The 23,699-nt window shown below is 36.7% G+C and overlaps 1 protein-coding gene across 12 annotated transcripts in view; it reads left to right on the top strand.

The window, feature by feature from the left end:
* The window catches only part of LOC142088032 (serine/threonine-protein phosphatase 6 regulatory subunit 3), a 50,779-nt gene that overhangs the window by 4,962 nt on the left and 22,118 nt on the right, over positions 1-23,699 (top strand). For 8 of the 12 annotated variants that reach the window (XR_012675694.1, XR_012675693.1, XM_075162883.1 and 5 more), the window contains exons 3-15: positions 3,645-3,772; positions 5,984-6,216; positions 7,742-7,928; positions 8,824-8,961; positions 9,498-9,563; positions 9,913-10,025; positions 10,709-10,822; positions 11,522-11,651; positions 13,526-13,678; positions 15,693-15,842; positions 16,359-16,423; positions 19,029-19,144; positions 19,524-19,609. Coding sequence is in view for 10 of the 12 variants with exons in the window: in XM_075162883.1 (XP_075018984.1) it covers positions 3,761-3,772; positions 5,984-6,216; positions 7,742-7,928; positions 8,824-8,961; positions 9,498-9,563; positions 9,913-10,025; positions 10,709-10,822; positions 11,522-11,651; positions 13,526-13,678; positions 15,693-15,842; positions 16,359-16,423; positions 19,029-19,144; positions 19,524-19,609 (1,563 nt within the window). In the remaining 2 variants the exon portion in view is untranslated. The remainder of the gene's footprint in view (positions 1-3,644; positions 3,773-5,983; positions 6,217-7,741; positions 7,929-8,823; positions 8,962-9,497; positions 9,564-9,912; positions 10,026-10,708; positions 10,823-11,521; positions 11,652-13,525; positions 13,679-15,692; positions 15,843-16,358; positions 16,424-19,028; positions 19,145-19,523; positions 19,610-23,699) is intronic. The other 4 variants (XM_075162885.1, XM_075162884.1, XM_075162892.1 and 1 more) reach the window with 2 other exon arrangements.

The raw sequence follows: 23,699 nt of genomic DNA, 5'->3' as shown, positions 1-23,699 counted from the left end.
TCGGTCACCTTCCACTGACCCAGCTCCCTGCAAGTAGCGCAGCACAGGCACAGCACCCTGGGCCCAACAGTGGCTGAAAGGGGACGAAGCATCCAGCCATCCTGCAGGCAGGAAAGGGAGGTGCAGCCAGCCTGCGCAAGGTCTCCCAGCCACTCCATAAAAGAATTGTCGATTGGTTTTGTTTCCCTTTCAGTATCTTTTCTAGTTTGCTGTGTCCTTTTGGAAATGGGAGGACTAGGACTGCGCAGTATTTGAAATATGGGTGCAATATGTATTGAATTGTTGACATAAAGGTGTTTGTATTTTATGTTCTATTTCATTCCTTTTAATTTCAAACCATCTATTGGCTCCCTCCTCCACAAAGTTTCTTTGAATCTTCACTAGCTTATAATCATAAAAATCTAATTGTTAGTGTAAGTAATGGAGTATTTCTCAAAAATTAATTTCCACTAGGGCTCACTTGTGGCCTGAACAGGCTGTTCTGATACTGAAGAGACTGCTACATCTTACTTTGTGTTCACATGAGATTTTTATTCTATGTCAAATTGATCTTAGATTTTGTTTAAGAAATGTAGAAACTGTACCATGAAAACTCTCCTGTATGACTGCTTTTATTTTTTATTTTGATTGCTGGATGTAACGTGAAGTAATGTAGTTAAATCTAGGGACTTGGAACAGTAACTTATATCTTCCTAGCTAATAACACAATGAACCTCACTGCTTTAATTGAAAATAAATTTATTTTCAAATAGGTTATTGGGTAAGTATGGTCTCTATTGTATTATTTGAAGTATTTAGAAATAAAACTAAGGAATACTTAAGAGCAGAGTTTTTACACTACTTAAAAACCATAGTATGTTAATGGGCTAGAAGATAAAGAATTACTTATTTTTCCCCTGAACTCTCAATGCAGAAAAAGTGATGTAAATGTGTTGCTGTATATGAGAGATTCTTTCTTGCATTCATCAAGTGGAGAAAGTGGGGAATTCAGTGATGGCATAACTGTGTATTGCTATAAATTATCATTACTTTACGGAAAAGAACTGTTTTGGTCCAGATCTTCAAGCTAGAATGCAGGGTTTTTATTTTTTTGTATTATTTTGTTCAAATTGCCCTCGATTCCAGACTAAATGCATAAGTGCTTAATTTTCCTATTTAATAGGTCTTGGGATATTTAATGCTTTGAGGAATTGTGCCCCAGCCTGCAAAGGACAGGCAATTGTAGACAGCAGGTTTACAATGGGTGATGCTCTGGCTGAGTGAAATAGGCAGTTTAAAAAGTAGCCACTAGAGTGTCTTCTCTGTCAATTTGGGTAATTCTGTTTAGCGCTCAAATTTTTTCAGACATGCAATCTTGCTTAGCTTTGTTTTGAACAGATGGTCTGTTTCCAGTGTCAAAATAAGCACTTTAGAAATGCTAGTATGGTGTCTAATTACTGTCCATTGTTTGGAGAAAGGAGGAGAAAAAAAAAACCAAAACTGGAAACTAAGTGAATACACCTAGGGGCTAACTGGTTGAAGTTATGTGAAGCAGGCAGAAGGGCATGCTTAGCATTTTAAAGAAATCACTTAATGCATTTAAAGGTCTTAAAAATGTTGGTAAATTCTCTTTTAATGATAAAAGCATAAGAATTTATTTTCATCATTACTTTGTCCTTCATCAAACCTACCTACCTGTTTGGTTTTTAGAAGGCAATGGATTGTTTGCATTGGAAATGCTTTTATCATTAAGAAGTGTAAGACCTTGAAAGCCTGTGGTGGCATGAAGGACTCGGTGGTGGTTGCTCTCCTTGCATCCAACAACTAAGTTGTCTTTTGCTAGTTGCTACCCAGGAGTCGTAAAAACCTGTTTTGCTGAAGTAGGCTACATAATTTAGTATGTATTTCAATCATGGAAAAGTTTGGTGCAAAAGTAACTGATTTTTTTCATCTGTGCACTTGAACCCTATAGTAACAAAATACGATGGTACATAAAGAAAATCGACAGTTATGTTCCGAGTTTAGTTTTTTATAATGCAATCCTTGTTATAACTGTCTGTGTAGCATTTCTCAGACTTTCATATATTGCAGAATCTTCAGCTTGACACTGATACTTTTTTTTAAAAAAAAAAAGTTTCTCTTCCCTGAAAAATGAAACTGGGTATTGCTGTAAAATCTGTGAAGTTCCTACCCAGAAGCTCTGTGAATATGCTTTTAACATCCAGGTGTCAGGTAAAACAGCTTTCAGGTGGCTAGCTGAGGTCCTTTTAGTTTTCTTTTCTGCCCTGGTCTAGATCCCCATGTCTGCTTGTAGCTACCAATACTTGACTGTTAGGTAGAAGTATGAGGTACCAAGTTGGAAGTAACTCCTTGCAAAGTATGTTTCTCATGTTTATTTTACTTAAGCATGATGCTTAAAAGTTTAACTTAAATCAGCAGCTTACTTTAATAGTTTTCTTATTTATTGAAGGGACTCTGGATGCTTTAAAGTAACAGGTCTGTTCTGTAAAAGGTTCAGTATAGGAGACATTGTCCAAAATTAAACTATATGCTTGTCTGGCTGGAATTCACATCTTCGTCCTGTAGGTTGAAAACCGGGGTGTCTGTATTCAGGAAGGGTGTTTGACAGCTATGTCTACTCAAACCACCTACTCAATGGTTTTCTTCAGCTGTAATAGGCAGAAGACTTCAATTTTTTTCTGGTCTGAAAGGATCGCTTCTAAGCTTTATTTCTTCCCCTTAGCAAACAATTCAAGTGAGAATTTCAGTTATCTGTATCTCAGAGCAGTTGACAGGCTTTCTTCGTTTTGGTGAACTGCTTTCTTTCATTTCAGATTCAAATCACGTGTTTACTACATGGAAGGTTATTTCAGCATTCATTCAGAGAAGAATCTCTTAACAATATTAACTAAGAAAACAAAGTGATATTTTTCTGAATGCTGGGTGTTCCTTAGGGTCTTGAATTGTCATAACTTGTACATCAGCAAGTTGATGTAAACTTTCAGAAGTACTGTTTACATTAATTGGAATTCTGTTAGTCTTGCTTGCTGGGAATGTTCAGAGATAATGGAAAGCTAACTCAAGTTACAAAAGACAGTCAAATATCTGCAGTGGTTTTAGCATCTTTAACACAATTTTTCCTTCCAGATCTGAGAGTTTTTAGTATTATCCTGGATTATTTTGCTTCTTGTAGTATCTAATCTTGAGCATGTCTCGTATTTGGCAGTCTTCTGCATCTTGCATTGAATCCAGATGTTGTGATTTTTCTGCTCATATTGGCAATGGAGTTGAACATCAGGAGTAACACAACCCAATTGACCTGTGGAGTTTATTGTAGATTTTGCAGATAGTGAAAATTTGGGAGGAGCACTCCTGATTTGTGGACATAAGGCCTAATTCTGACTCTGTTAATGGGACTGAAATTTGAAAAAGCATGAAGATAATTCAAAATTTCAGAATTGGTATGTTTTGGAAGGGAGGGTAGAACAGTAGGCTGTGGGAAGAATAACAATAACTTTTTGTTTTTAAAACTTCCACTCAGAACTACAGTAGGCTGATTCTAGATTATCGCCAGTGATAACACCTAAGAAAATTCTCTTCTCTTCAGGGTTCCTGGACTTCCTTTTTGGCACATTTTATGTTGTTTATTTTTCCTTATTTCAAAGGACCTGGGCTCCTGTTGAAAAGTGATGGAATAATCTCTGGCCGGCACCTGACATGTTGAGGGAGCACCCCCTAAAAGAGCTTGCCTGGGATACAGTTTGTGAAATAACGCAGTAACATGTTTGCAGTAGTATGCCTCTTTTTTTTGTTGTTGCTATTTTCCATTGTTAAATTTCTCTTGAAATAAGTAACTGAGAAATACATTGAAGCTATTGAAATGAGCTTTAATCACTGCAGAGGGATTTACATCTGGAATTAGCATTGATAGTGGTCATTTGTGAAGATGCTACTTTCACTAATTGGGGTAAGGGGATGGATTTGATCTACTTTCTAGAAGCTTTAAAAAAAAAAAAACCCAACCTGTGACTTTAATATAGTGCACTAGTTTCACTTGCTTACAGTAAGTCTGCATGTAGCCTGAATACCCAAAGCTAGTGTTTTTAATAACAACTTTGTATAATTTGATTTAAGCTAATTTGTGAGATCAGGTGTTTTGAACCCTGCTTGTAAATTTACTAATACTTTTAGTAGAAAAGAATTTTTTTTCTGTTTTTTAACCACTTAATCCTTGCATGGGATCTCAGATGATTGTAAGTACTGATACTGCAATTGAAATTATCTGTACCTTTTCCTGATTGATTTTGTTTGACTCCCATATCTTTAAACAGAAAGCTGTGTAATCTAGGGGCAGTTATGTATGCTTACAACTTCTGACAAAAGGCTAAGCAAAGTAAGGTGGTATTAAGTGATCAGTGTGTAATGGTTAAAGCAACAATGAAAACCCTAAAAGCAATTAAAACTTCTCCATAGTGAGTATACCAAGCTTTTTAATATTTAGGCCAAATACTGGAAGTCTTGCTAATGAAGAGAGTCGTAAGGGTTTTGCTGGATCCTTGGACTCTTACCTGTTCTCTGAACTGCTCAAGTACTAAATTTGACACTTCACTGTTCTAAGTAGCTGTAGTGTGCATGCTGAATCCATTGTAACTTGGAAATAAATGCTTAAAGTTGTCTACCTCTTAGTTTGCATAAGAATTAGATATTTCTGTTTTAGTTTTTGTAGGTTTTTATAAGTGTATTACAAAAGCATAGTTTGATTATTGTCTTTAAGCTTGCTCCTGCATACAACCTTACAGAAGTGTTCTTGCTAAAATAGTACTATTCACCTACATTCTCTGCAGTAACTACATGTCCTTGCAGCTGATGTCGCTAATGGACAGCAGTAATTAACATATTGAATTAATCCTTCACACTTGGAAGGCAGTTACTAAAGGAGCAAAAGGAGTCTGTCTTTCCTTATTTAAATGCGTACTGCTCAAAACCGTGCTGCTTCCAATTGTCAGGAAAGAAAACTTTCTCTTACTGTTCTCTAGTATCTGTAGTATCTCTTTCAATCCTCTTAAATTCTGCATTCATGTAAGACCAGCTGATACTGTGTCAGAGGTTAAATGTCATGTAAAAGCCCTGTTTTGAAGGCGGGGGGGAATGGAACGAATGCTTGTATTGAGCTTAATGAGAGGTGAAAGCAGTTTATTGGATCTATCATAGACTGAAATATTCTTTTCTGATAGCACTATTGTCTCAGTAGCAACTGCTTGCAGGGTGCCTTAGAGCAACAGAATTAATATGGAGGTGGCAAACCATTTTATAAGGAAAGGTTAAGCTGCTCATCCTTATGCATTTCTGTTACAGCCTTTTACAATGTTTCAGTGGTTGCGGCCACTACCCTTTCACGTGTTTGCATAAGATATTATTGTCCCTTGTTCTTCCTCCTGTGTCAAGTTTGTGGAGGGAAGTACAGTGAGAGAGTAGGTCCTGTGTTGAAATTAGCTCCAGCACTTTGATGTGTGCTGCCTGCAAGTTAAAATTATTATAGTTCCTCTACCTTTATAGGTGTTTTCTTCAACGTACTGTAGTACGTTTATGCAGTGCCCGTTTTATCTTCGCTCAGCTCTATTAATTGCTGAACAGGTTGGGAAGAGCAAACTCAATAAATTGAAAACTGAAGTTATCCTTTTTTCTTTAATGCAGATTAGCACGTTCCTTTCATGTAAGTAAAACCCTGGAGCTGCCTAACTTTATCTTTGGATGTTAGAATATTGGCTATTACTAAAGGTACAAAAATTACTATGGAGTATTCAGTCATCTTTAATCAAGCCTGATTTTGTAGCTTTTGATTGTCAGCAGCTACTGTTGTGCCTCATGCATGTTCTAGAAAGTTTCTATGCATGCAGGTACCTTTGGGGTTAGAAGCTATGAAATACTACTATGAAGTGTTACTACAAATACTGCTTGAATAGATTTGTAAACTTAATGCTTTGTGTGTATTCTTCTTATCCAGACCAGCATGTTTTGGAAATTTGATCTCCATTCATCATCCCACATAGATACACTTCTAGAGAGAGAAGATGTAACACTGAAGGAATTGATGGATGAAGAGGATGTTCTGCAAGAGTGCAAGGCTCAGAATCGCAAACTTATAGAGTTTCTGCTGAAGTCAGAATGTTTGGAAGACTTAGTTTCATTTATTATCGAAGAGCCACCTCAAGACATGGATGAAAAAATTCGATATAAGTAGGAAAACTTTTGGGGGTGGGGGAGACTTGGGAAGGTGGAAAGAGGGATAATTTACTCCAGTTACTTTGATAGTGTGTTTTGAATCCCTGCATGCTGTTGTGTAGTACAATACTGGTATCTTTAGACTAAGTTTATTTTCAAGGGACTTTGTAGAACTTTTAAATAAATCATTCTAATATTTGCATATTTTTCAAATGGAAGCCGCTTATCCACAAATGCTTTCAAAACCAATTGCTGTCCAAAGGAGGCTTACAAAACAAAAAAAATCAGAACTCACATGAAGAATCTTGTAGTTGTGATTATTAAGAAAAATAGTTGAATGAAAACCCCTATTTGGGTAGTATAGTTAAGTGCTTAGCTTTGTTTTATTGATGATTGGTAAGATGTTTTGAAGATGCTTATTAGAAGGTCTGTAGCACTCCTTGGAAGAATGTACTTAATGTCTAATTGCTGGTGTTTTCCTTTGCAGAGCTAGAACTGTAAGAATTGGGTATGGCCATGACTTCAGCTAGTTTGCTGAGAAGGTTCAAACTCAAAAATCAACCTAGCAATTCGTATAAAAGCTCTTCAACCATTTTTGGCCTGTTTTAGAGTTGTCTGTGCAGAAAGCTGCTTTTTTCTTAAAACAGTATGTAAAATATTAATGTGAAATAAGCTACACTCTTAGTTGCAGCCCTTCACCATTTCTGGTAAACCAAGCCTCCTGTAAGTGTTTCTAGTAGAGTTTGAAATTGAAGCATCTTTCGCTTAGAAACCTTCAGCTGCTGATGCTGTCAAAATTACCTTTAGTGTGAGTGGGTGATAGTACTGTCAAATGCAGGAGATTACTGGTCTTGATGGCCTGTTAGTTTAATTACTCAATGTTCTGAACTGCACGTCTGTACATGTACAGTTCTGTACATGACACCGTGTCATGAAGCAGTACTAGCTAGTTTTGCAGGCTTTGTCAGACTTTGACTAGTTTACTGAATTTCTACATAATTGCAATATCTCTCTCTATATATCTCTCTCTCCCCTGAAACTATTCCTTTTGACCTTTTTAATATAATCCCTGTGATAATAGAAAGGGGCAAACACACTCCCCAGTATCGGTCCAGTACTACCAGTCTGCTTAACTTTTTGGCAACTAACTTTTTTCCCCTTCAAAAAAAGAAGTGGCTTCTGAAATCAGAGATCAGTACTAGAACAGATGGATTTAACAGTAGAACAGATGGATTTAACAGTAGAACAGATGGATTTAACAATAGATCTTAAAATAAATGCTTGCCCTTTCTTTATCCCACTTGCCTAGTGTTGTGCTATTGCTACTGAAAAACAGAGTAGTCCATTTCTTAGATGAAAGAACAGAGCTTGTAGGCTGAATGTACAGTTGTTACCTTGCAGTAGTTTGCTGCTTTAATTAGTGCAGACCAACCCTGCTTGAAAACTTGGTCAGAAGCCTTACCAGGTTCTGAATTCAGAGCTGGAAGTATGACAACTTTTGAAGTATGAGTGATGGATATTTTTTTTTCCTTTTCCACAGATATCCAAACATATCGTGTGAGCTGCTTACATCAGATGTCTCACAGATCAATGATAGGCTGGGAGAAGAAGAATCCTTACTTATGAAACTGTACAGCTTCCTCTTAAATGAATCTCCTCTAAACCCTTTACTGGCCAGTTTCTTCAGCAAGGTGCTAAGTATTCTTATAAGCAGAAAACCAGAGCAGGTAAATATTTACAAGCTCCACAATTTAACAAGTGCTCTAATAAAGTTGTAGTACTCGGCAATGCTGCTTTAAGACTACACATTTGAGGGATAGCAGCGGAGTCAAAGAAGAGCATTCAACTTCCATACTAGCTGAAGACCCTAACTTTTTTTTATGGTATGCACAGGATTAAAAAATCTATCTGGATGAGTAAGATGTATTTGATTGAGATTTGCCTGAGCTATTTGTGCAGTGTGTGAGTGCTTACCTTTTGGCTTAGCTTAGCTCAGTGTTTTATATGGTGATATTTGCATTAATTGCTGTTAGAGGTGAAGGTAAATGAATTGAATCAGTGGGGGTGGGTCTGGTTTGGTGTGAAGAATTGTTATAGCACAAGGTGAGAGACATTTGGAGTCCTTGTTCAGAAATAATGTACTCTGTGTTCATGTGGCCCAATACTGCAAAAGCTGCAATGACTAGCTCTCATATCTGGGTAAATTAAGTTTGTGACGGTTCTGTGTCTTTAATTTAGCAAGCTCTGTATTTGTTTGTATTATGTTAAGGTTTTGCTGTGTTGAGCTTTGCTCACTAAGCAGGGATGGGAGTAATTTGTACCAAAAAGGAAAACTGACTGTGCATTGGATTGTAAGTAGTTTATGATCAGCAAGTTGGGCTTGAGAGGAGGCCCAGGACACACTGCACATAGTACGGATCTGTCCTGTGCCACTTTTGCTACTCTGTACGTGTGTGTTGTTTTATCTTGCCTTGTACTGCAAGCTTTAAGTGGCAAAAGTGTTTAAGAAGTTCTCATATATTTTCTCCATTTGATAGGAGAGAGAAACTAAAACTGGTTGGTGTAATTTACCATGTAAAATACAGATAAGCAAATGTAAGCTTACTTCTTTTTAATTTCTAGATTGTTGGTTTTTTAAAGAGGAAACATGATTTTGTAGACCTCATTATTAAGCACATAGGGACCTCTGCTATCATGGACTTGTTGCTCAGGCTACTGACTTGCATAGAACCTCCACAGCCCCGGCAAGAAGTGTTAAATGTAAGTAAAATGTCTCAAAGGATTTCTGTCTGACATGTGAACTGTAAGATGGCTTATCTTCTGCTGGTTTTACTAAGTTTATTTCTCAAATGTGCTGAAATTAGATGTGTGGGGTTTTTTTTGCTTGGAGCTGCTAATACTTTTCCAGTGGAGTCACAGCGCTGGTGGGGACAACTTAGAACCTGAGTGCTGGTCTCTTCCCCTGGTCTTTAATATCTAAATTACAGCTGCCAAATGCAGTTTTAAAAATGTTTTGGACTTTACTGAACACATCTTTTGGCAACTGAACACTTTTTTTGGCATGAAAGTTTTATTTTAAAATTATACCTAAGGCTTTCTTTTTTACAGTTGATCAGAAACACTAATTTTACTTTTTTCTTTTTTTCTGAAGTATTGTTAGTATAGTCCTTGTTTAGAAATATCGACAGTATATCATGTGGCATTTGTCAGATGACTTTTTAATTTTGTTAATTTTAATTTAATTAATTCATTCACTTGCATAACATTCTTACTAACACCCACAAACACTTTTACAGTGGCTAAATGAGGAGAGAATTATCCAGCGGCTTGTGGAAATTGTACATCCGTCTCAAGATGAAGATGTAAGTATTGGTCTGACACTCTTCTGGGTCTATCTGTTCAACAAGTTGCTGTACAACATAGAGTTAGAATTTTTAGTTTTACTGTTTTCTGCTTGCTTTTTTCAGTAAGCTGACTTCAGTATTTTAAGTGGTCATTTGAGGGAGGGTGTGTCATTTTTAATTCGGGCCACCACCCCCCCTTCTCGGGCCGCCACCTTCTCGGTTTAGTTATGGCATAAAGGTATTGCCTGAATCTTTTTGCATAGGAGAGACTCTTGTCCAAGTTGAAACTTTCACCTTTTTTAATTGAAGAATTACAGTCCAGCATGTTGTTATTCTTATAGTGAAAAGTTATGTTTTTCTGTTCCAGAGGCTTTCAAATGCATCACAGTCACTCTGTGAAATTATTCGTCTAAGCAGAGACCAGATGTTACAAGTACAGAACAGTTCAGAACCAGATCCACTGCTTGCAAGTCTAGAAAAGTAAGTTGGTTTGCTGAATTTCTGATTTTATTTTCAGTTCATAACAACATAGTTTTTAACTTTGGACCTTGAAAACCTTTAGAAATGGCAAGCTCCGCTTCTCAGGTGAATTTTCTTGGCTACCCATCCTCTGTCTGTGTAATTTAAAATAACTCAGCGAGTAAGCAGAGCCCATCTGGAGGACTTCCTTGGGGGGCGTTTGTCTCATTATTTCCTGCGCTGCCAAAGTTATTGGGGTCAGGCATGTGGAGGTCAGCTTGATACTGTGCAGAGTACACATGGGAGACTTTGGCTTTGATCTGTTACTTGTTTTAAGTTAATCTAAGTATGTGTTTCTGCCACAGAAAAGATTCTCCTGTATTCCCTTCTTCCTTTTGCTGGTTATAGGTTTAGATTTGTGTGACTATTATGACAAGCTGCATCAGGTTTTTGATATGACTGAAAACTCCCTTTTTGTAGTGTTGGTTGTCAGATCAAAAAACTAGATCAATGGAAGGAATAGGAAAATATGATTGGGGCAGTGAGGATGGGAGTGATTGTCCTAGTGGTACGTGCTAGCTTGAAATAGCTACTGGTTTTCTATTATCCCCGTATTAATTTTATATGGGCAAATGGTAGCTATTTCTTTTAACGGCTGTATCCTGAAGTAGTTTTATATCTGATGCCAATGCTTTTCTTTTCAGACGAGAAATCATAGAGCAGCTGCTGTCTAATATTTTTCATAAAGAAAAAAATGAATCTGCAATAGTCAGTGCAATCCAAATACTACTGACCTTACTTGAGACAAGACGACAGACGTAAGTGTTCTTATTTCACTTAAATTATGCCTGCATAATTTAACTAAACTACTGTTCAGCAATAGCAAGTGTCTTCCATGTACTTATGACTGAACCATTTTTGTGGCCTGTTGTAGCTGAAGAAGTAAAAGAGCAAACCAAGTGATTGCAGTTGGCATTACTACACTTTCACCAAATGACTGGTCTTTCTGCAGGTTTTTTTGGAAGCTATTTTAAGTGCCACTTGACAGATCAGACTACATTTCATCAGTTTGTTTCTGGATACAAGGAATAGAGTAAATGCGTACAGTGCAGTGAGTGGGTATTGACTTTTTAAAAAGTTATTTGGAATTTTATTACATCTTCACTTTGAGAAACTGCTGAACAAATCTCTGTGGTACATTCAACTTGTTTATGTTGTTCAGGATAGATGAGTAAAGCTTGTTATCTGCCTTAAAAGAGGAAATAAAACAGCTGTAATGTTTAATCTCAAAATCATATTGGAGATTTCAAGCAAAATAAATCTAAAAATACTAGGTCTAGTGTTTGGAAAAATCTTGTTCAACCAACAACTTAATTCATATTTGTAACCTTGCGTTTTTACTTGCCTCTTCATTCTTTTCACATGCCTTCAGAACCATGACACTCTCACAATCCCACCTTAAAGATGTTTTACAACTTTTGATATTAATTATCAGATTTTGCTTGTGTGTGTTTTAGATTTGAAGGCCATATAGAGATCTGTCCTCCAGGCATGAGCAATTCAACATATTCGGTCAACAAAAGTGTTTTAGAAGCCATAAAAGCACGACTTTCATCCTTCCATGAACTCCTACTTGAGCCTCCAAAAGTAAGTGAAACCTTCTGTTACCAAATTAATTGAAACAAGACTGTCACTGTGTGACTGTATTTTAGGCAGGTTATAATAACCAACAAAACCCAGTTTGACAACATTCGGGCAAGTGCTCAGGCTCCTTCCCAGCCTGTTGTAACCTTTACTGTTCATTATGTTGTCCCTGAGCCAATGTGTTGTGCTAATTGATATGCTTTTTCAGCTTAAACTTTGTTTAATTGGCAGAATAGCCTTGAAGCAATTGCTTCTTTCTGAAAGCAGTGAAAAGAGATTTGCTATATATTGTCAAAGTGGGTCCTGTTTTCTGCTTTGAAATCCTATCTGGATAGGAAACACGGACTATGGATGCTTCAGTTGTTTGGAACTTTGGCATGGCTCACGTGAGGCCTGCACAATTCCTCTAGACTTGCCGAGGACCCAAGTAGACCAGCTTCACAGCATGCGCCCTGCACTCTAGGCTTTTTAACTGATTTAAGCAACTTATCTATGTCATGCTGTTGCAAAAGATAAATACAAGATACATAAATAGGGGGTTTACCTATGATCCATTTATATTTTTCCACTCAAATTTTCACTGGCAGAATTTCAGCTGGAGCACTGCACCCTGAACTGGGTGCCACAGTCCATAAGAAAGAAGGACCTGTGTGCCAAAGTGAAAATAAAGACCAGAGATGTATAAAATACCAGATGGGGGTGGGGGGGCAAGGTGTTAAAGTTTATTTTAGCCTGGAGAAGATGAGACCTCAAGATTTCCGAATGCAGAAGAGGTCATAAAATGCCAAGGAACTGTCTTTATTGCAACAACACGGCAAGATACAGGTCTATATTACAGTAAAAGCAGGGTTGCAAAAGATACTTGAATATTTTCTGCTGGTTGGACATAGTTAGCATTTGAATAAGTCATCTAGTGAAGTTACTGAATCTGTTGCTTGTTTTGAGCACTAGTTAAATGAGCATCCTTAGACTTTTGCCTCATATAAGGAATGGACTAAATGAACTAGCAGGATGTCAGTCGTCTTTTCTGATGCAAGGGCACTGGTCAGGCAAAAATGGCATCCAGTGTTATGGGAGGCAGTAGTGGTCTCTTTGTCAAAATGTTTGTGCCTTAAGACAGGAAGACATTTTCATTATGAATTTTCCTGCTCATTGCACATTTGCTACTAGATTTTTAGCTCTTACAGTAGCTAATACCAGATTTTTCTTATTGGCACTTAGTTATGTGACAACAGTTCTGGTTTGTTAACCAGCTAAAATCTCAATGTAAGAACCATGAGGCTTATGATTGTAATACAAGGACCCATTAGTGCATTGAAAGAGATTCTTGCTGTGTTGGAAGTAATTCCTTCAAAGGCTACAGATGGAGCTTGTTTCGTGTATAACATTAGAATAAGACATCAGAGAAGCTTGTTGCTTAATGAAATTTTTTTCACGTATATGAAGTTAGGGTTGTTGAGGCATTATAATATGTTTCAAGACTGTCCACCTAGCTGTTTTGTGTATATTGTAGCAATGTAGACTATAGCTGTATGTGGATTAACCAATGAGAAGCATTTCCTAGGAATTCTCTCCTAATCCCTTTCAAGGTTGGGTAGAATGCATCTACTTGGAGATCCTGCCTGTAGTCAACAATCAATTTTTACAATGTCATTGGTTTCATGTGACTGTTTTTAGTGCTTCCTGTCTATGGAGTTAAAATAAGCTATAGTGTTCAGAACTAAAAATTGCTTTTTTGCAGGGTGAAGGTAAGACTGTTGCTCGAGGACTGATTGTATGTATTTCTAAGCACTACTCTGTCATTGTGCATAGTAATGATGAGCTGTTTTTTTAAAGATATTTTAATGGGTTTTATGTAGTACCTTTTTCTTTTTCAGAAGAGTGTCATGAAGACAACCTGGGGTGTATTGGATCCACCTGTGGGAAACACACGTTTAAATGTGATTAGATTAATATCTAGCCTTTTACAGACAAATACAAGCAGTGTGAATCAGGAGCTTATAGAACTTAATAGCATAGGAGTAGTACTGGTAAGAACTTTATGCTGCTTTCTTTATTTTTATGGATTGCTATTAAGGTCTTGTCTGTTTTTTCTGTCACTGCAGATAATTTGTAGTATATCTTCCAGCCTAACTTTTCAGCCTGTTTGTGTTGTGGCTTCTATTGCTCTGTTTTAAGAACTTTTAATACTGGATTTTACTGTTAAATTCATTGATCTGAAGTCAGCATTTTCCTTTGATCACTTGAATGGTTCTTACTCTCTACACCTTCATAAATACATGAAGTAGTTTTCTTAAGCTTATTGTTTTCATCTGTGTGTTCTCAAGTTATCAGCCATGTTCAGAGCTTCCCTGCTGTTTTCATTCTTTTCCTAAGTTGTTCTTTCAAAACCCCTTTTCCTCTCTTAATAATATATGGCACACCAAATGGTATCTCAGCACCGTCCTATAAAAGGACAGTTATTCTTGGTAGCTCATATGCCTTCAAACCTCTGAAAGCAAGATGTTGCACAACAAACTTTCACTCACTGCTTTTTGCTAATGTGGAATGTGTACTTTTACTTCCTACCTCATACTTCAACTATAGCAGGACATATTCTTTGTGTTTAGGTTGACCAAAAAATTCAAATGTTGGTATCAGTTAAAAAATGACTAGCAAAACATGCTAGAACTTGTATTACAGTTTCTGAATACAATATGTAAATTTCTGCTTCTAAGCAGGCAGTTGCAAACTTAAAATGTAAATATATTCTCTGCCCCAAATTGTTTTAGTGTAAAATCCTTTTTTTCTTCAACTAATTAATATAGCTATGGTTGTAATGTCTTCATCTCAATTTCTCTGCACAACTTGGGTTTGCAGACAGGTTCTAACTTGTATAAAAATAGCTAACTTCACCGTAACTGAAGTTTTTCCTAGATGTGTTGTCTAAGGGAATATACATGCTGTGAACACTTGCATGTTCTTATAAGTAGATTATTTTGTAAACTAAATTCAGTGAGGTTTGAACATACTTTTTCTGTTGAAGGTTTTACATAAGGGAAAAAAAGTAATTTTAGCCATATAAACTTCTTGATGCTTCATGCTGTTTGCTGAAACAGCACATGCTTTACTGTGCAGACTTGACCATTAGGAAAAGTAATTGTCTAGTTCCAGTAACGTATCTTTATGGGAGGATTTTGTTATTTGAGAGGACTGAAGGAAAATTGGAGATCTTTAGCTGTATTTTGAATGAGATTTATATTGTTTAATACTGTTCCAATCACTGCACGTATTTCCATAACTAATTTTATTTTACCAGTGACAGCAATCATTTGAGTTTTGCAGTAAGCAGTCATCTAAAATAACTGGACATAAAGCTTGAAAAAAATCTTTCCTATGTTTAAAAGGAAAAATGTGGAGAACCAGGAACATGCCTGAATGAACACTGTTTATTGTATCTCAACCTCAGTATTTATCGGTGTCTTGTGTAAGGCATTTAACTGCATCTAGATTATCTGAGGTAGCCTTCTGTAATAGAATAAAATTAGTAGGTGACAGGTTCAAAACAGGTAGATTTGATTTTGTAAGGAATCTCACTGAAGTCAGGAGCACATGATAAACGGTATTGTAGATGCTAGAAGGTTAAGTGAACTCAAAACAAAGAGAAATCTGTCAAAGGCTACTAAGATCATAAATAATACTTCTGACTCTGGGACTCTTTGGGCTGCAGTTAGCAATGTAAGTAGGGAATGTAAGTGGGGAGCGTCATTCCTACCTGTCTTTGTTCTCTGAAAATGCATGATTGGTTACCCACAGGGTAAATCCAGTTACAGTTGAGTTTTTGTTCAGATCCAGTATGATAGCCCTTGTGTTCAGATAATAGCAAGCACAAAGATTAACTTTTTTGTAGGTCACAAATTTTCTCTTGCACAATAATACTTACTGTAGAACTTAAAAGAATTTGTTCCCGTATAGTCATTCAAATGACTTGCTGGAGTGAGACTATAGGTTACGTTTAATGAGAAGACTTTGGTTTGTGTAAACATTGTTGAATTTGTTTTTCAGGACATGTTCTTTAAGTATACATGGAATAACTTTTTGCATACTCAAGTAGAAATCTGTATTGCATTGATTCTTGCAAGTCCTCTTGAAAGCACAGAAAATGGCACAATTACAGATCAGGATTCCGCTGGGGACAATCTCTTACTGAAACATGTAAGTTGTGTTTTTTGGGAATCTCTTGAATTTTCCCATCTCCAGGCTATCATAGCAGTTACTCTTACATAAAATATACCCCAATTTTACTTTATGTATAGAATGAACAGGAATATTTTTCTGTTTTTTCTTAAAATGTCAGTTCAGGGTGTTAAACCTGAAAGTGCCATAGAGTGGATTTTTGTGGCCCCAAAGTGAGCGTGTGTGCAGAGCTGCAAGTATTTATTTTCTTGAAGTTCCTCTTATTTTTAAGAATTAAAATTGCTATTTCAATAGCTTTATGCTACTACAACTCAGCAGCTGTAAAGAGAAGTAGAATTAATGTAGATTTAGCTTTTGGGTTTCTGGTTGCAATCTGACTGCTTCTTCTGAACTTTAAACCGTTTAATGAAAGTATTTATCCTGAACCTGAAATCAGTTGTCTTGTAAGACTTAAATATTTGTTAAAATCAACTGTAAAATGCGTAATAGTGTTCCACTTTACTACTACTAAGCATATTTTGCTTTTTTTGATAGCTCTTCCTTAAGTGCCAATTAATAGAACGAATACTTGAAGCATGGGAGATGAATGAGAAGAAACAGTGAGTAACTAGTTTTCTCATTCCCTGCAATTGTCTACGTAAGACTTGAATTGTGAAATGAATGTATGACCTGGAACTGATCTGGCCAATTCCAAAAACACCTGTATGTTAATATTTGGATTAAAGCTTTCTCTCATACTACTTTTTGGTAGCATTCTAATGCTTTTCCCCATGACCATTTGAGAAGACAATAGTTTGTCATTCTTGCCATGTATAAGATATTACTATGATCTTTAAAGTCTACCCATCTTCAAGGACAGAAACATACCATAAGTTTTGAGAGGACAGGAAATACTTTCCTCCAGTAAGCAATTGAAAATTATTTATAAACACATCAAAGCATATTACATATTGGGGAGCAATAGACTCCTAAGCAGTAAAAGCCAAGTCCTCAGCAATGGAATACCTTCTAAAAGTATGTGTTTGTTAATGGATGGAAGTTTCAAGTAGCTAACGTCTGAAACTGTGTTCATAGCTGGAGAAAAAACACTCAACCTTTACCTGAGGTGGTAAAACAGGTCTCTGAAGGCTCTTAAGTTTGGCTCAGGAGATACTGAACAGTAAATCTTAGCTCGTAACTTGTCAAAATACTGAATTCACTGACTGGGATGGTGTTGCTGGTTTGCTGGTGTATTATTTGAGACAGTTCTACTCCCCCAAAAATATTCCTGTTCTATTTGATGTGAATCAGATAGTAAATATATGGCTAATGTAACTGACCTGAAAATAAGAATGTTGAAGTAGGTGAAGAGGGTGGTACAAAGAAAGGGGATGTGACTTAATTTAACTGTAGAAAATATGCTCTCCCAAATGTCTTCTCTTTTATATCGTATTCTCCTGAGATTATAGAGAACTACCAACTTTATCAGTGATTAAACTCTCATAGGAGAGAAGTATGGAAAGTTATTTCCATAGATACAAACTAAAACTATTCTTTGGTTGGCTAAGAATGTTCTTGATCCAGTGCTTACCATATGTATGAATTAATTAAATATTTAGTCTCATGTTTGCAAATACTGATGCAGAAAATATTGTTGTAAACCTCAGATTGTGCTTTTATCTGGAAAGAATTGATTTTTATTTGCGAGAAACAAGCAGACTGTTGTAAGTAATTCACCCCTTTATCCAATTTTGTACAGGTATGACTCCAAATACAAAAGATAAGTCTTTAAGATTGTCTAAAGGTATTTTTAGCTTACCTGCTTCAGGAGGTGGATTCTTTTTTAATGCTTTTGTATTCTGTCACTTAATGTTATTTTGAGCAGGTCTAGAAGCTTTCTGCTGGTAAAAATCTGACATAGTAAAAATCACTGGGATTAGTAAGCATTTGCTAACAGAAGATACAATCATATTCTAGACTTTTCGGCTAGGCAGTAACAAGTCGGTCTGCTTTGTCAAATACCAGCACTCTTATGGCATATCCTGTATTAGAAATTGTAACCTTTGCCATCATCATGCGTTGCTTGTTTTGAATGTACTTGTTACCTAAGCAGTTGAGGAAGTAAGACAGGAATCTCTCTCTCAAGTTGTTCCTGTCAACAACGTGATACTGTTTCATTCACGTCATCTTGCATTGACATAACATAATTTCAGTTACCTCATGTGTTAGATGATGATGGTAGAAAATGGAGTAATGCGATTTATGTTTGCATAATATCAGCTACTTCCTGAACTGCTGTCGCTTTACAAAAATTTCAGTCAAGTTCATGGGAGGTTTATTTAGCCAATTAAGTGGATCCTTCTTGATTTTCCACCTCCCCGCCCCCCCCCCCCCCCCCCCCATCATTTAAAAAGCACAAAACCTTAAAAAGCTGACACAGCAAATGTCTGGTTAGCTTGCAGCTAAATGTTTAGAAATTTAGTCCAAGTCGGAGCTCTCACTTTAGCTCTTTGGTCAGATCTAGAACGGTTCCAGCTGATCATAGCTACTCAAAGCACTACTCTAAAAACTGGTAATTCCTGTTTCTACAAAGCAGTTCTGTCACATAAAAAATATTTGAACCACCGTGTAATTGTACCTTTGGTATGCAGTTAAATGTCATTCCTAAACTTCGGGAAAGCAATGATCCTAACTTAAATTTCAGTTGGTCATACCATTCTAGCTCTGTATGCTAAATGTAATGTTAAGAAACTCTGTAATACTAGATCACACTTGAGATTTAAGAATTTTTTCTCTTTTGATCATGGAATCAAAGCTCTGAGATAATGTTTGGTGTATTGGGGTTTTGAAAAATACTCTCAGCAACAGAAAATTCCTAAAAACTATGGATCTGTTGTTAATTTTGTCTTTATCTTGATAATGCTGTACGTTGTTGTGTTTTTTTTTACGCACACACATGTGAAAGCAGAAATAATCTGTTCAGATACTCTGCACTTCCTGCTTGTTAAATCTTCTGAAGTGGCTCAGTGTGGTCAAACCAGTTGGTATCTTAAATTCTCGAGTATTTTTGTGAACCTTTGGTTTTAGGATGCAAATCTTCTGCTTAAGAACCCCTACGCTATTTGTCTTGTGTAACTTCTTGACTCTGGTAGAGTGTTTTATAACAAAGTATAGTAGCACAGTTGCTCTAAGTGTGGGCAGTTGAATTCCTTTTGTCTCTTGCAGGGCTGAAGGAGGAAGACGGCATGGTTATATGGGTCATCTGACAAGGATAGCAAACTGTATTGTGCATAGTACAGATAAGGGGCCAAACAGTACACTAGTCCAACAGCTCATTAAAGGTAATGTTAATGGTCTTAAGTTTGTCTTCATGGCTTTCATTATCAAATTTTGAGGAAATAAATCAAACTTAAATTAAAAGACAGCTTTTGGATAAAAGAAGAAAATACTGATTATTTCTGACGCATTCAATTTAAAACCAGCCATCCTTAAACGTATGCTTTTTTTTCAAACAGTATCAAAGCTCCCTGAAATAAATGCAAAGAGATGCTGACCTGCTTAATTTGGACTTGTTTGCTAGATGGAGTAATCCTTATGAATTTAGGAGGTTGTGTATGTTCTTTGCAGCATTACTGGTAGAGCAGAAGAGAACAATTAAAAATTAAGTGATGTTCCTTTGTCAGTAGTATCAAATTGAGATTTTTCTGTTTCCTATGCTAGAGCTTCCAGAGGAGGTCAGAGAGCGATGGGAGACATTCTGCACAAGCTCTTTAGGAGAAACTAACAAGAGGAATACAGTGGACCTGGTAGGTAGTGGTGGGTAACGTATCAAAATTGCTGCTGTTTACTTGGGCCCCAGTTTCTTTTTGTCAGCAGCACAACCAGTCTTCCCAACTACGATGTACTTGTGTCAACAAGTATGTCTAGTTGTTGAGCTATGGAACTGATAATTCTTTAGTTTACTTTTCAACTAAAGTCATATCATTTATATTTTGTACGGGAATCTTGCAGTAGCTCAGCTTGTATAGCTCATCCCAGACAATGACCAAGAAGGAAGATTTCTTTATAGCTTCAAGCTAGTATCCTTGAAAGCTGCTGTCTGCTTGAAAAGTACAAACTAAAACTGCAGGAGCTGGTGTTTATTGCTTTATCTACAATATGTAAATGAGATTATGTAAATTTAATGGGAAAATGCTACCTGCATCCCACTGCATGTGTAACTGACGTTGCTTAAGCCAAGTAACTTTGCATACTTTTGTTGTGTATCTGTCATATTTCTTCTGCACACAGCAGTAGTGATTTCACTTTTAGAAAAAAGCTAAACTTAAGTAGAAGTATGAAGAGGCTTTGTGTAATCATATTAAACATACAGTTTAAGAGTAGTCACTTGGAGACTTTAATAAGCAGAGACTGTTTCCAATGTCAGCAGACGAATTAATGAATTTTAATATACCTGACTTCTCCAGGAATGCACTGCTTTGCATGTGGCTTCATTAATTTGTGCTGGTGCTATATTAATTGGGCTATAAGACTAGTAGACTGCTAAATTTGCTATTTCAACATAATATAGCAACTGGAAGGTAATACTAACATGATGTATGTGGCAACAGAAGCAATAGGAAATTAATCTGAAACTGTGCAACTTGTGGACAGGATGAAATGATGTACAGATAGTATTTTTTCCATGAGCCTATGAATGCAAATAAGTTCATAGTGCTTGTAGAATAATGATATTTTCCTCTTGTTAGAAACTACTTCTTGGCCAAGGCCAAGAGGAGAGTCATCTAAAGAGGCAGAATTTTAAGCTGATTTATAATTAATAACATTGAAATTAGCTCTTTAGATACGTAATCATTTACTTGGACTGTAATTACTTTACTGTAATAACAGTAAAACCTCATTTCAAACATATCTCCAAACTCCACAATATTCAGTTGGATAGGAATAAGAAGCATTCAAACAAATTCTTGTATCTGAAATGCCATCTGGAAAATACTGTGTCTTTGGATTTCTAAATTTATAGGCTTTGTTTCTGCTTGTGTGATCAATTCTCATGAGCCTTGGATTAGCATTTAGTTCAAAGATAAGCAGTAATGGACAGTACAATGTGGTGTAGGAGATATTAAAAGACAGATCTCATAGAAAACTCAGCTTGTTGTTTTACTGAGTCAAGCTGGTTATTGTATGGGTGTATCCTGAAAGCACAGCCCCACAGTATTTCTTCCCAGTCATACTGTCCCCTAATATCCATGCTTTTGATCTGTGCTTCGGTCTGCATAGACCTGTCCTCTCCATCTGTAAACCTGGACAATTTGGTATGTCTGAGTGTTTAAGCTCTTCTGTAAGTAGATGATAGCATCCTGGGTTAAAACAACAGCTTATCAGAACTACTGTTTATACCTGAAATATTATATACCTGATTTAATGCGCAGATTTTCAGTGTCCCCAGAGCAAGATCTTAAGCACACCTTTCTTAATATTCTATGGATTAGCCTTATGTTTATTGCTGGGTACAGGAGTAGACTGACTGACTTGGTTCAAGGTTTTCCTCTCCTAAGCAAGCTGTTGAGCAGAATCTAGTCATGGGTGATATAATAGTTAAGCACGCAGTTCCTGATCTGAATGACAGAACTGTCATTTACTGTTATACTTGATCTTGTTCAGTCAACTTACTGGATTTACTAAGCTCAGATGATGTGATCTTTGTGTATGCATACTCTTATGATGTGAAGTTCATTAAAAAATAGTCAATAAGTTAGCTGTGTGAAGGCTATGGAAATAACTGATCTTGCAAGTACTTGCAATGCTTCAGTCATTTGGTGCTCAACAAAGAGAACTCTTTTACTATAATAGAACAAGATACGTGGTCCTGGGGTCCCATGCATAATGAACTGCTTCTGCAGCCATGAGACTATTCTTTTTCAGTTGTTTGTATTGTAAATCTATCAACAGGGATGTTGATTGTAAATCTATCAACACTTTATCCCTTTCTCTCTCTCCCTCTCTAGGCTTTTCTGTCTTTCAAACAAGTTCTTGTAACATTTCTAAAACAACAGTAACTGCAGACTTAGTTCTGCTACATGCTCACTTCTATCTCAGAGTTTCCCCAAAACAGTTTACAAACTGGAAGTTTATTTTTGTCTTTCCACTGGTAATTGACCTTCTGGTAGAAGGCAGGCAGTACTTCACTAAGCTTACCTACTTACACTTACCTAACTGAAGATTAAACAAATGGGCAATAATTGTTCATTTTCTCTTTAGAACAAGGTGCATTGAAGATGCTGGTACAGTGGAAAATGCTATACAATTTGTAATACTAGGTTTGTACAAGAGACTTTGTATAACTTTAATGTGTCTCTTTATGGCATCCTTCCCATATTAGTCACGATATTGAATGTTCGTGAGGTATACTTAAAGACTAGGTGAGGAGAATATACCTCCCATAAGCCTAAAAATAACAGTCTACAGGACAAATTGTTCACGGTTGCCTTAAAAGCCACCATCTTTCTCTTAAGGAAAATCCTTCTCAATATTACCAGGAAATGTGGCAAAAAACGCCACACATTAGAATGAATTATTTGTGAAAAGTGCCTGCGCTGTGTGTTAGTGTTAGAAAGTGACTGGTCTGAACAGTGAGGAGCTTTCTTAAGTAAAGAATTAATTGCTGGAATTTGCAGTGGTCATTCCCACTCCCTTCCCTGGCATAATTCTGCCATTTATTTATTAGGGTGGAGTAATGCTAGTTTCTTCTTTCAGGTTTATGCTGCAACTACAGCAGCTGTCAGAAGACAAGAGAAGTAACTCATGAGAAGTAACTTGTGTATCTTAGGCCTTATCTCCTGTTGATTCCCAAAGGGAGAGCCTGGGGGAGAAGACACTATGTCTAGCTAAGAGTCCTGAGCTTATTTCTGTTACAGTAAGGGCAGGATTTCTACTGGGGATTAACTCGTTCATCAGTAGTAACTAAAACTAAATAAAAAACTTCTTACATGGTTTTGGGTGTCTTTTCCCCCAACAAGTTGCAGTTGTAGAAGGAGTAGGTATATTACCTTTTGTCCTCTCAAAATGTGCCCACATGAAGGGGGTGGTATCTAGGGCAGCTCAGTTTGTGGTATGGAATGCCATATAATTACCTGGAAGTGTGCAGACTTTGCAAGAATATTTTCATAAATACACACTGAGCACTAACCTTCAATGGACTTGGTCTGTCATTTGATATAACAGTTCTTCTCCAGACACAGCAAGCCCAGAGACCATTTGGTGCATTACCGTTCTTCCCACTTCCTGACAGTTTTAGTGTTGAGAGGTCAGGCTTCCTTCAGAAATTCACTAACTTGAAGTCAGGGTACTTCTAGAATGCAAATTGCAGTGCAGGACTAAATGGTAGATATGCCAGAATAAAGCACTCCCAATCACTTTTTTAAGTACGCGTTATACTAACAGAGGAAAAAGCATAAAAGCACAATATAATTCAGACACACTTCACAATATACTTCAACTTTCTTCATCTGTCTTGCATACATGTCCTCACTGTAGCATTGCCCTATGATATTTGTGGGAGCGTAGAAAGGTGTCTGTCTTGTATGAAGCCTTGTATGTGTTTCAGTACTCCTTTTGTTAGACTTGTATTTTCTTCAAAAAAATAAAAAGAATCCATGAACCACCTGACTTCACTTGAGAATCTGTAACATGGAGTTCTAGGCGTGTGTAGAATAATGCAATATATTATAGTGCAGTATAAATTTTGTCATCTGTAGATTTGCTTTATACTAGTGATCCTTCAGAGTATGTCTTAAGGGTCAGCTGTCACTACTTTAGCTAATTGCTGTCCCAGCTAAAATTATTTTGGTGTGCTGTTCTGATTGAAGATGAGTACTTCCAAGAACATGTTGCTTA

This window comes from Calonectris borealis, chromosome 14, assembly GCF_964195595.1.
Source record: "Calonectris borealis chromosome 14, bCalBor7.hap1.2, whole genome shotgun sequence".
Classification (NCBI taxonomy): Eukaryota; Metazoa; Chordata; class Aves; order Procellariiformes; family Procellariidae; genus Calonectris; species Calonectris borealis.
The sequence above is the reverse complement of the archived record's forward strand: the minus strand, read 5'-3'. Positions and strand labels throughout refer to the sequence as shown.